The sequence below is a fragment of the Gasterosteus aculeatus genome, chromosome 11, assembly GCF_964276395.1.
Source record: "Gasterosteus aculeatus chromosome 11, fGasAcu3.hap1.1, whole genome shotgun sequence".
Lineage (NCBI taxonomy): Eukaryota > Metazoa > Chordata > Actinopteri > Perciformes > Gasterosteidae > Gasterosteus > Gasterosteus aculeatus.
The window spans coordinates 9018605-9031833 of NC_135699.1; the positions used below are offsets into that span (position 1 = coordinate 9018605).

Here is a 13229-nt window from a genome sequence, read left to right on the forward strand (position 1 = left end):
CATGAGGACTTTCAATGGGGCCACTGGCTAAAGGCAGCTTAAATGTGTACAAATGCAAATAGATTTTAAGAAAAGACAGTGAGGCAAAGGACCCTGTGGTAAGCAAATGAGTAAAGTATTTTTTTTTTAAGAGATCTATATATTTAAATGTATGATTATGTATCATGACGGGACTTGCAGTGCAAAGTCTAATGTATCAACTTTATTTTACAATAAGAAAAGAATAGTATGTCGCTCGCTACAAAACAAATAAATTGTTTTCAAAAAAATTGTTTCTCCCTTCTCACAGCTGCAGTCGTCCCGGCTCATTAAGTCCAGTCAATGAAAGACCACCTCATTGTTGGCAGTAATAAGCTGCTCAATTGATGCACTCAGTTTTTCCCCTCTCTCCCCGTCATTTTGTTTTCTTCCACTCTTTTTTTTTTCCTGTCATGAAGGAAAACAAGGGGCAGAAACAGGAAGGAGAGATTTCCACAACCGTGTCTGGCTGTGAGATGGTTTAGCAGATTGAACAAAGGGCCTTTTTTACGCAGAGATGCTTTGCTTTAGACAGGTCGTTTTTTATGTCCTCTGTTGTATTTTGCCCTTTTCTTTTACAATACACAAGCTGATAATGTGGTTGTTGTATTACTTTTGAGCTCATTTTCACGGTAAAGCTAGAGGAGCTACACTGTACAAGCGAAACACTTATAAAGGTAAATGGCTCATTCTAAGGTAATAAAAACACTTATTTCTGGCACACGATCGGTCCAATTTAAATATTTGATCATCATTGTTTGTTTCAACATTTAAGAAGAAACCCTGTATGTTTGAAAAGTTAGTGCAGTCCGTGTTTGTGTCTTAGCGTTGCGGTTGTTATGCGATGTTTGTGAGGTATATTTTGGCCTCCTGCATTCCTGGTGCCGATTCATATATGATCTACTTATCTATCCATCAAGCAAGCTGGTTTCCATCGCAGCTCATTGCTGATTCAGTATTACTATTAAGTTTTAGAAGCAATCCGTATCATACGAGGTAAAACTACCTAACAGAAAATGATATATCCATCTTGACCAAGTTCATTATAAAAAGGCGTTTCAAATTAAACAGGAATTCATGGTAAGTAACATATTCGCTTGTTGCAGTAAATCTATTACTACTTAGGATGAAGACCTTCGACTCCTTAAATTTACACCCTGTCCTGGAAAAGAGGGCCTTGATACAGCGATGAAGGTGGAGCTGAGACGCTTGTGTTTCCAGCTTGTTAATCCAATTTGGTACGCGGCCTCGGTGAGGTTGAACAGGTTCACACCCGGCTTTCTGAGTAGTAAAAAGAGCGCAGAGCATGAAGCAACAGTGAAACTTAGCTGCAGCCGTGTTCCCTGAGATCAGAGAGAGTCCAGCAGCATTAAGATTCAGCCCCACACCGTTTTCCCCTTGTAAGTCCTGCCAATGTCTCCTCATGTCGGACACATGAATCAGCTGTTTGACTTGGCCCTCGGTGACTCCAGCAGCAGGGAGGGAAGTCTCTGCACCGCTGCCCTTGTTCTCTCTCTGCGAATGTTTAATCTTCGGCGCATATTACCTCAGTGACCAGTTCTGAGGCAACAGCAGTGATGGTCTAAAACATCCACAGAGCTGAAACAATTAGTGTCAACTTAATGATGCAACCCCGGCAGTAATCCTTAGCGATGGAGCCTTTTAAATCAACTGATCTCTGCCTGGCGTACAGTGGATCGTCTCATTTAACCTCTATCAACAGAAACCGATTTGAATTCAAGACACCGTGTTGTTGTTTTTCTTCCTTAGCAGGAACAACACTCGGAGGCCAGATAGCAGAGTGATGCGGTGCTTCATTCACTGTCTCCCAGTACCACTGGTTTCCACTCGCTGGGATTTTATGACCCAGTAACAAAGAAGTCCTTTATGCCACACTGCTGTTGTAGTGTTACTACCTGTAGCAATGCATTAAATTAATGCTGGAAGATTCCCATGTGGGTGCTGTACAGTTTTAGCAATGTTCTTTATCTTCTGTCTCTTGTGGTGATAAATTCATCTAAGAATAATTAATAAAATAAAATGAGTTTTGGAGAGATAATAGATTTAGAATATTTTCCGTCAATTTTATCAAAAGAGAGTGTTATTTTTAGATGTTTTGGTATACATTTTCACTCCTCTGATATCATCTTGCTCAAGGTTGTTAGAATGTGTTTAAGTAAGCTGGTCAATGTATTGTGAATGAGATGCGATCTAAATGCTGTAAAATAGTTTTGTGTCAAATTACTTTACGTCTTTATTCACGTTCACCTGAAGAAGGAGAGAGACCAGGAGGACGTAATCTTGACCAATCCAATCTTCGAAAAAAGGATCAGCTGAAGGCCCCTGAGGAGGCCAGCCTGGCGGTTGTCAAGGTAATGGGTGAAAATGTTTTTGTAACGCAGGCCGATGTTAGTCCCCCCTGGGGTTCCCCCTCCCGTTATCCTTCCCTCCCACTACTCCACGTCCCAACCAGCCCTCCGTATTTGGAGTCGAGCAAGACGTCCAACACCCCGACTGAGGTGAGCGCAAGCTACAAGCTACCCATGCAACAATAAAAGCGTGCTTGTGCTCCTTCAACATGATCTACAGTTTTGTTTGGTGTTGTTTTGTCCAGTTCCTGAGCTGAGGAATCGGAGCATGAGCATTGACACGTTACAATCGTCAAGGTGTTGCTTGTTATTGGCTCTGGTGCTTTTGACACTTTGGTAGACACCATGTGACTTTGTGCCAAATAGCCTAGCACAACCTAAATTTAGTGTCTATGTGTGTGTGCCAAGGAATTTAAGACTGGATTAATGGATGTCAGAAAACACCTCAGTTCAGTCAATGTATATCCTTTTTCATGTCAGCAAATGTATTTCACTCAACAAATTCAACAAAACACATAAAGTTAACCTTAATCACATTCCAAAAAATATTTAACCCTGGCAGTAGTCACCAGTCAGTCAAAAAAGTGTAACAAATATTTGGTAATCTTATTTTCATGATGTTACAATTCACATCCATTGCTTCTATTTTAACTTTATTTCTGTTTCACTTCTCACCAGAATTAAATAAAACAGAAAGTAGTTATTGTCTGTAGTTGGTTGGCTGACTTTGTTTTTTTACATTTAAAATTAAAAATTATAATTGATTATTATATCTATATTTCATGAAAAGTATTAGTGCACCTGAGCGAATAATATATATGTAATAACCTGATTTTAAACAAAGTAAACAGATGGAAAAGCGATACTTTTATCAAAGGCTAGTGTAATTCCTTGAATAAAGCTTTTTCTATCAGAGCCGGCACGTGTTTAGTGAATAATTGTAGGTTGTTATGTGACCATGATCTCAGGAGGGGAGAAGAAAAATCCCCCCGGTTCTGTCCTCCACAGGCTGTTTGTCTCCTCAGTGGGACCCCAAGTGTAATAGCATCATATCCTGCGGGGCTATTTGTTGGACGTTGTGCAGCAACAAACCAAAACATCTGATATCACGCTAGGGCCTGTGAGTCCATTTGTTTTGCTTTGACCGTGATTCTGTTGTTGCTTTCTCTCTCACTAGAGTGAAGATCTCTTCCCGATGGCTCCATCCCTTCAAACTTTCTGTTTTTTGTATGAGCTCTAGTGTGCTCAGGTTGAATTGGTGACCACACCCTGTCACACCCTGTCACCCTGTCACACGAATTCCTTTTCATTGAGCTGGAATAGATTTTTTTTATAGGGTAAAAAAGGAATGAAGCCTTGTTAGAAAGACGTAAAGAGAGCGTGAGAGTGAAAGAGAGAAAGCCAAGAAACATTTGTAGCTGAGTGGACGAGCACAGACAATCCCTGGCACACACTCTGTGAGTGTCATGTAAACCACCCCTTCGCTCTAACTTGTTGTCCCATTCACTGCCTGCCACCCTCCTTTCTCTCTGTGGTCCCCGTGGCCTCTCTCCTTTGGACTTGGGGGCTTCGCCTGCCTCTATAAAAGCCCCGGTTGCACCCCGAGTTAGCTTCATTTCACATCATGGAGAGTCCGAGAGTCCAGTCCTCGTACAGGAAGCGTTTCGGACCTCAGGGTTCGGGCAGCGCTGGAGCTCGAATTGGCAGCCTTTCTTCCAACCGCCTCTCCTGGCATGGCACCCCCCGCAACCTCACCTACTCCAGCCCCATGGCCCGGATCACCTTGGGCTCAACCAACCCGGCCCTGCACCTGGGGAGCCCCGTCGACCGGCTGGACTTCTCAGCCGACTCCCTGATGAAGGCCCAGTACAAGGAGACGCGCACCAACGAGAAGGTGGTGATGATGGGCCTGAATGACCGCTTCGCCAGCTACATAGAGACGGTGCGCCTTTTGGAGCAGCAGAACAAAATGCTGGTGGCAGAGCTGAACCAGTTTAAGGGGAAGGAGCCCAGCCGCCTGGGGGACATCTACCAGGAGGAGCTGAGAGAGCTGCGCAGGCAGGTGGACGGTCTCACTGCTGGCAAAGCTCGGCAGGAGATAGAGAAGGACAACCTGGCTGCAGATGTGACCATGCTCAAGCAGAGGTAGGATACGGCAGGGCGGGTGGAGGGTCATGCCGGTGGAGGGTCATGGTAGGGATGCAGTCACACAGTAGCACTACCTTGGTATGTCTTATTTAATGCAAAGGATTGCTCTAGTCACAGGCGTGCTGTGCCCATTGCACATCTAAATGAAGACAATGTCCTGCACGGCCTTGCGGACGATAGAAACAGGCATTTAAAGCATAAAGAAGGTTAGAAGATACCTTCACATGTGCTTGTTTAATATTTAGATGAACTTATAAAAAGGTCATGTGACAGCAAGCAAATAAGTACCAAACCCCTTACTGCTGTGTCCCTAAATCTGGGGCTAAATCTTTGCTTTACTTATTTTTCATCTCCTATGAAGTGTGCATTTTTTTCAGTTTTTCTCATCTATGCATCTTTTTGTTTCAAAGTAACAATCCCATGTGTCACTACAGCCTCTATGTTGCTGAGAATTATGTCCCAATGGTCAAACTTTGCCCAGTTTTATGTTAATGCAGTGCACTAGTTGCTTTCACATATAGTAAAATACCAGCACGGTAGAAAAATAGTTGTATTTGCTTGGATCTGAGGTGTCTTAAAATACAATGAGACATATTTTGCTGCATACCAGGTACTTTTCTTTTAAAGAATGCATCTATATATATGCAGATTTGGTTGGTCTGTGATTCATAGGAATGCAGACCTCCGAGCTGTACTCCCCGGTCCCTCTTTACAAACTTGATCCTGACTGAACCCCTTGTTGCCATTGAGTGAGTGTGGAGGAATGAGGCAAACACAATGGCAGCCGTCCACAAAGGAAGCAGACGGGCAGATGTTCTCTCCACTTACTGAGACTCGCAAATCCAGTTTATTTTCATTCGTAGAGCAGTGGGGCATGAATCTTATTTAATTTAATTAAGCAAGGACATCCAGTGATTTAATGTCCTTGAGTTTGTAAAAGTCGACTCCTCTCGACCCTCTGAAAGAGCGCAGAGTGAATAGCGGCGCCGTGGCCAAGACGAGCAAAGGTCTCTTTTGTGATTCCATTCAGCAAACTCTGCATGCAGCTTTACAGATGTTACCCAAAGTCTGGGCATTTACGTTTCCAAGTCTCAGATGGATTGCAGTATGGTGTGTGTGTGTGTGTGTGTGTGTGCGTGTGTGTCTGCTTGTGAGGTTGTGCGTGCACACATGCACCCTTTGTGCACTTGTGTGTGAGCTCCATCCCGTGGGAAAGGCCTCTGGCTGTTAGACTGGAGTGAATGTGTAACGATGCAGAAGCTGCCCTTTCAGCTGAGCCCCCGTCGCCTCGCCAAGCACGAGGACGCTCACGATACAAATCGCTTTTCAGTTTGCATAGTTTGACTGTTGATATGGCTTATTTGAGTTGCAGGAAATGGTATGCTGGATTTTGTTTTACTATTGGTGCCCAACAAAGCAGAGGAAGTAGACAGAAATAAATGACAAGCAGGAGCTCAAGAAACAATCTCATGGTGGATTATTGTTGTTTGAAAATATGTTATTGATATGTGTGTTGTGATGTATGATGTGTTTAATTGTTTGTCAACATGGAAGTAACCTACATGAACTGAAGTACAGTATTAAAGTTATTTTTATTGGCCGAATGAAATTAAGCAGGATGTTTTGTGTGATTTTGAATCAACGATCACCTGAGAAGCACTTTATTTCTTTTAAGATTTTTTTTTTCTTTTACTCAGGCTGCAAGATGAGATTGGCCTCCGACAGGATGCAGAAAACAATCTGAATGTCTTCAAACAGGTATATAATTCAGCTGATGTTTCTCTGAATACATGTATGTAGCATTAACGACTATCCTCCTCTTCCCTCGGTGTACCTCCTTCTCTGCATAGGATATGGATGAGGCGAGTCTCAATCGGGTCCAGTTAGAGAGGAAGATTGATTCTCTGCAGGAAGAGATAGATTTTTTGAAGAAGACTCATGAGGAGGTAAAAATTAAATTTGAGGAAAAAGCATGCTCAACCAACTTTGACTACCACCACATGTAGCTTTAACCACACGTTTGTCTTAAATTCTTCCTTCACCTTTACCCCTCGCAGGAGCTGCGTGAGTTACAGGAGCATATCACGGCCCAACAGGTGCACGTTGACCTGGACGTATCCAAACCAGACCTGACTGCTGCTCTGAGGGACATCAGGGTCCAATATGAAACTATGGCCTCCACAAACATGCAGGAGACGGAGGAGTGGTACCGATCCAAGGTCAGAAGAACTGAAGAACTCAAAGAGCTGCTTTACATGAAGTGTGTTCTTTTGAGGAGACACTTGCAGGCTTTTAGACTGTTTGCCTTTGTACGCAGTTTGCTGACCTGACGGATGCAGCCAATCGGAACACAGAAGCCCTGCGCCAAGCCAAACAGGAGGCCAATGAGTACCGGCGTCAGATCCAAGTGGTGACCTGCGACCTCGAGGCTCTCAGAGGGACAGTAAGTTGACCTGACCTCGGAAAACACAGCGTGTTAGGATGGTACTTGATCTATCTGTGATCAACTATAGTTATTCAGTAAAATTAGATGATTTGTAATAAATTAAATGATACATTTTTATTAAGACTGTGACACTTTTGTTTTATTGCTTCCTCAGTATTTGCATTGGAAGCAAAGTATTCAATATAGAACATGAAAACAGCCTCAGTAAACTACAGTCTGCTACATTCGATGTTGACGTTCATTACTCGGTGTCGCCTCTTCTCTTTGAGAACGAGTCTCTGGAACGCCAGCTCCGGGAGATGGAGGACCGCTTCGCCAGGGAGACTGCCGGTTACCAGGACACAGTGAGGCGTCTGGAGGAGGACATCCACACTCTGAAGGAGGAGATGGCGAGACACCTGCAAGAGTACCAGGACCTTCTCAACGTCAAGCTGGCCCTGGATATTGAGATCGCCACCTACAGGAAGCTGCTGGAGGGAGAGGAGAACAGGTGAGCCACAGCTCGGCACACCGTTGGGTTTGAGACCAATCGGCGAATGTAATAAACATTCTTCCTTCTTCTTTATCCAGAATCACCATTCCAGTTCAGAGCTTTTCCAACCTACAGTTCAGAGGTTAGTATGAAATCAATCACTCCATATTCGCATCCCTTTGTTCATTTTAATCAAGGATCATGTCTTGTTAATATGAAAGATAATCTATAACAAAGATGATGCAATGCCAGTGCCATATTTTGAAACGATAATGATCCTGATCAGCACCTAGCTCTTTTCCCATCATCTCCCACTCTTTGTAATCTTGTATAGACAAAAAAAGCCTGAAAAACAAACTTGTTTGGGAAGTTGTAGAAAAATATCTCCTTCCACTCCTCGCATTCTTTTTTTCCCTCAAATGTTCTGTTTATTTCTTTTATGGTTTTTTGGGGACGACGACTCATCGAAATATACCGCGTTCACTACCTGAGAGGTTGAGACATCTTAAGACATCGAACAGAAGATAATGAATTTCTTGGACTGCACTTTCATTTATTAGATACTAACCTGGACACTAAACCTCCAGAGGCGCACGTGAAGAGGAGCATCCTGGTCCGAACGGTGGAGACCAGAGATGGAGAGGTATGTGCTATCAAAAACCAGTTACGCAACTCGCACATTGCACCTCCCGCCCATTCCCTCTGGAGGGCAATGTTGAACCCTTTTGTAGGTTTTACCATGATGTCACATGCAGTAAAGACTCACTTGGGATTTTAACTCTGATTTCTTTTTTCAGATCATTAAGGAATCAACGACTGAACACAAAGATCTTCCTTGAAGTTAATCCATCCTGATTTGAGAATTATTACAGTTTCTTTTTTTGTCTCCAAACCCCAAAGCTGCCCATCAGTCATCACTGTATTTCATGTTCCCCTTCTTTCATCATCACTTTTACTGCCCTACAACCACAACATGAACGTTAATCATTCCTAGATTTTCTCATTAGATTTATTATTATCAGCTTTTGAACAGCTGTGAGTAGAATGTAGGTCACCCATCTTAAATGATCTACAGCCTGTAGATCAAACTATTGGAAATCTGTTTGATTCTAATTTTGACTGCACAGCACAGCTTTTTAGCATTGTTTCAGCGTAGCTGCTATAGAAGAGGCCTTGATAAGTAGCAATTGTGTTCAGCTAATATGGGGCATGGTGAAGGTAGATATGTGGATATTTGTATGTGAAACGTGCCATGGGAAGTCTGAGAGAGAAGGAGAGAGAGTTGATGGAGACAACATCATTGGATGTAGGCAGGAAATGAGAGGTATGTGTATGTAAAAACTGCTTGTGGCAGAACAGCAGTTCAATTTGGACTGTTTCAATTCATATTTTATCTCTGCCTTGCCTAGTGTTCTTTTGATTTAATTTCTTTTTATAAGCAGCAGTTACCTCTGCGCGTGTGTTGCTGCTTGTATAACCTGCAAAAGTGCTTTCAATTTGCGCATACCTGCCTCACCAACGAGACGTGTGCTCAGATTAGAGCTGGGCAAATTAATACGACTCAAACTCAAATTAGTGTGCTTTAATACAACTTTTTTTGTGTGTTACGACCCTGAACCTCACTCAGAGCAATCTGCTATTACTACTAAGGATAAAACTGTGAAACCAGGTGATACAACAAGTGGTATGTATGACAAACTGGACAGTCAGTGATCTGTAGACACTGTGATTGACACATGTACTGTATATTTACCTCTGACACCAAGGAGGCACACAGGAATCAAACAGGATCTGATTGCAAAATACAAAAATCTCAAGGACATCAGACAAACAGGCAACTGACAGCTGGTGCATTCAATGTGAGGTCACAGCCGAGTCCAGAATGAATCAAAGGTATGATGTTTGATTTATACGCTTTGGCATCAGGACTTCCATTATCCCTCAGAACAGCTCAACCAATCAGCAGTTCTGTCTAAATCAGTTTGTGCAGTCAGCCCGTTTTAGTTCTGTTTTTTTCCCCCTGTGTGACTGCAACAAAGGCCGATGCAATGTTTGAGTGCCTTTCACGCAGAGAGCCGTGACCATGGCAACCTTTTACAGTGATGTCACATGCATACCGATTATAAAGATGGTACTACAAAATAGAGAAAGAAATTAACAACTTTCCTCCATCACTTCACTTCTGCACATTGCCTGTTCATCACAGACCCAGCTGGTGGCGTCTTCTCTCTTGAGCACAACCTGATAAAACGTTGTTTAACACCACGACACGTCAGGGCATGCTCACTTATCCAGCAGGGGTGACAGGGACATATTCAGGTTGGAGGTGTGGAGGAGGTGTTTGAAAGCTGTTGCGTCCTCCAGCCTCCAGTTTTTCCACCAATATCCCTCCTCCCAAATTCACTGTCCAATTTCTGTAGTGTTAGTCTGATAGCAGAGAGAGAGAGGCAGTGGAAAGTGCTCTGGATATAACCTCCATCAAATCCCACAGCACTACAATCCCTTCCCTTTATTAATATTTCAAATGGGATGACATTGTGGTGGCGGGATGGACAGATAGATGTAAAGGCTCAAAGCTCTGATCCAAGCCTCCTGCTTTGTCAGAAGTCCCACTGAGTGAAGCCCCGCTGACAGGCGCTGCCGCTAATGAGAGTGATGCTACACCGAAGCTGGGTGTTGCTGCGATCGTCGCCAAGGACACACTTTGAATTTGCGTTCCCGTGTGCCTCCCACCTGCTCCCCTCCACAACTTCCACTCCCGCCTCTCAACCCCTTCTCCTGTTTCTCCCAGTAACATGCGGCGCTTTCTTGTACTCACCGAGCTATTTTTAAAATGTGATCTTAGATAGAATTTCTGACTCCCCAGTCTTGGATTAAAGACACAGATGAATCCTGCTATTTTTGTGGAAGGAAACCTCTGCAGGTGGGAATATAACCTTAGTTCTGACAAATGCTAAATGTCACAATGTTAAGTTAACAACAATAAAACATGATTCAGAGTTGATGCCTCTTTTTGGTTACTATTAAGCTTCCCATTTATATTTTGTGTACACTACATGCGTTGATCATTGTGTACTTCTGATTCAATACTGACATTTATCAGTCTGCCACACACGTTTCATTGGGTACAAATATATATTAGATTTGGTGTAAATCAATGTTTTGCAAAATAAAGTCATGTTTTCCACACACCGAATGGTTAAAACAGTACACCAGCTTTCATCTCAGGGAAATGAGGGTTATAAAGATGGCGGCAGCAGAATGTCGCTGTTCATCATTCTAGACTGTTGCTGCACGTCGGCCAGGTCCTGCTGAGCAAGTGGGCTCACTTGCTGCAATATGACGGCTCATTATTATCTGTGTTACTGGATATCCTGGCAGAAAGTTGATCAGGTTACTTTTCTGTTTGTAGGGATTCAAGAATGGGATTTGCTGGGATTTATTTTTATATGTTGGCATTTCAATGTGAAGAAAGAGTTTCAAAGTATAGCTTGGACCCAAACAAAAAAGTTTTTCCATCTTCTGCCTTTATCTGCTGCCATTTAACAACACAGTAATAAAGGCATGGCAACATCAGAAACTCAATAAAAAATAAATTACAAATCTAGCATCTAATCTAAACAAAACATTTGCTTGAAAAGACCCCGCATGCACCCCATCACATCTAAACTTTCCACCAACACATGCATGCGCTGCTAGTTGCTAAATGTTTTTACGTGTTTGTTCAAGTCATCACGAAGAACATTATTAAATTTGAGAGCAAACCTCACGTATCATTATTTGGGATGATGTGTGACTGGATGTGTAAAGTTCAGTTTGCAGTGTATCTGTTTTTGCCCACCTCTTATCACAGGAATGGTGGGTCTCAGGTCTGCACAGAAGTCAACCTTGAGCTGAAAGAATTCCAGGCAGATAAAACTCTCAGGCAGTCGGGTCGTCTGGCTCTGAAACACTTTCCCGCCCGCAGCTGCTGGGAAGGGGCGAAGACGGACATCTTTAAGCTCATTATCTCCCTACGGCGGGTGCGAGGTGACAACAGCTGTCATGTCAGCTATAGAAAACAAAAAATCACACGGTCCCCAGGGCTCATTAGAAAACACATACAAATTAGGCGAGGATGGACTTCAGTATGAAACAAATACCCTTTATTTTGATTTTAAGAAATCAGTGCAGCACGTAATGTCGACATCCTGGAGAGCACTCGCCATTGATAAAGCAAGCTGTCTTCTGGTGTCTATTATATTATATATATTTTTAATGAAACAGTACTGAACAAAGTTTAAACAGTTGCAGATCAATTTTAAGTTCATCATATCCTGCTCTTAATAAGCACAGACAAAAATTAAATCGCCACCGAAAAACAACAACATTGTGCTTCAAATGCTTTAAACTTTTTCATTTGCCTTTTAAGTTATTATTTGAGGAAATAATAGGTGGAATTCTGCAGCCAAACCTCTTCCTCTTTTCAGTTCTTTGTCTTTCGCTGCCCAGTGTGGTGCACATTCGTCCCTCACACTAACGGGTCATGGGAAGGCATGTGGGCTCCTGGGTTTAATTTTAGCCTTCATTTCATCAAGGCCTTTGAGACAAAACACAGAGCAACCGGCTGTCTGCTGAGACCGTGAGGCCACCTCTGATCTCCAAACACCCTTTAAAGACCGAACCACTCTATAAACAAACGTGCTTGTAGCAACTGCTCTTCGTGGGACAAATTGGAGTGATGACTTCCTAGATAGGTCACCAAAGCACTAGGTGAGAGGATCACGAATGGTCTTTTGATGACGTTTGTTTTAAATATTTCAAAAATAGGTCCCATATAGACTCTGTATATCTCAGATATCCACTGAAATAAATAATTACGGCTATTAGATCAATTAAGGGGCCGTGTCAGTGTCGCCAGTGGAGACATGTCGAGAAAGAGGAAGTATGGTAGACAGCAGTACGGCCTTTCTGGCAGCATTTCCCAAACAAGTAGATGCTTGTGCGTCAAGCTGTCCCTTGACACGCAAGATATACAATTGATGTTGTGTCTCTGAATACTCAGCTTGTCTCATCGTGGAGATGATTACAGTCTTTTAAAGTCCTACGACTGACGTTAATGTGAACACATTCAAGAACAGCGGAAGAGGCGGCTTCAATGCACAAAAAATGGTACTATCTGATAGATTGAAAGAGGACCAGGCACCACATGCACGACACCCACCCACCAAACCCTTAACTGGACTACAGGTTGAAATAATACTTCAGGAGTGTGATGGCAGCCACGGGGAGAGGGAGCGAGAGAGTTGATGCTGCTATTTTGAGCTCCTGAGACGATGTCAAGCCAGTAGACTAATGAGGGGTCTGCACTTTGTCAGCGTCAGACTACCATCAAGTCTCCATGCTCGAATAAACATCACCTCAGGAAGTTGATTTCAAGATAAATGAATGCGTTATTAAGACATCGTTTTAAGCCACGCAATGTCTCCAAATCCCAATATATCCAGAGAGTATTTGTCCCCAAATCCCTGCTCATTTTATAACCTCTTTGTTTATGATAGTCATCCGCTGTAGGCTATATTCTAAAATGTCATAAACTTAGTCCCTTGAGGGGATTAACAACAATTATACTATATATAAAGATTACCAAAACGGCAGGAGGCGTTATAAATATTTGATCCTGAGGGAAAAACAAGTTCCATGGGCAAGGATTAAGGACACACTGAATTACAACGTTGAAGGATTCGGGGCCACTGTAACACATTTGGCGATACAACAAATAACGTATTTCGGGCAA

The 13229-nt window shown here is 42.9% G+C and overlaps 1 protein-coding gene across 1 annotated transcript; it reads left to right on the forward strand.

The window, feature by feature from the left end:
* Positions 1-2411: 2411 nt before the first annotated feature.
* On the forward strand, positions 2412-10452 carry gfap (glial fibrillary acidic protein). Its single transcript, XM_040190828.2, has 10 exons — positions 2412-2537; positions 3565-4532; positions 6233-6293; positions 6386-6481; positions 6593-6754; positions 6853-6978; positions 7251-7471; positions 7552-7595; positions 8014-8096; positions 8251-10452. Exons 2-10 carry the CDS (start codon positions 4012-4014, stop codon positions 8290-8292), a joined length of 1356 nt encoding a protein of 451 aa, XP_040046762.2. The 5' UTR covers positions 2412-2537; positions 3565-4011; the 3' UTR covers positions 8293-10452.
* The last annotated feature ends 2777 nt before the right edge of the window (positions 10453-13229 follow it).

Bases quoted from the DNA above. Each gene is read 5' to 3' on its own strand.
- gfap (XM_040190828.2), top strand. From the start codon at position 4,012: ATGGAGAGTCCGAGAGTCCAGTCCTCGTACAGGAAGCGTTTCGGACCT. The intron at 6,294-6,385 runs GTATATAATTCA...TTCTCTGCATAG, and splicing joins ATCTGAATGTCTTCAAACAG to GATATGGATGAGGCGAGTCT. The intron at 8,097-8,250 runs GTATGTGCTATC...TTCTTTTTTCAG, and splicing joins TGGAGACCAGAGATGGAGAG to ATCATTAAGGAATCAACGAC.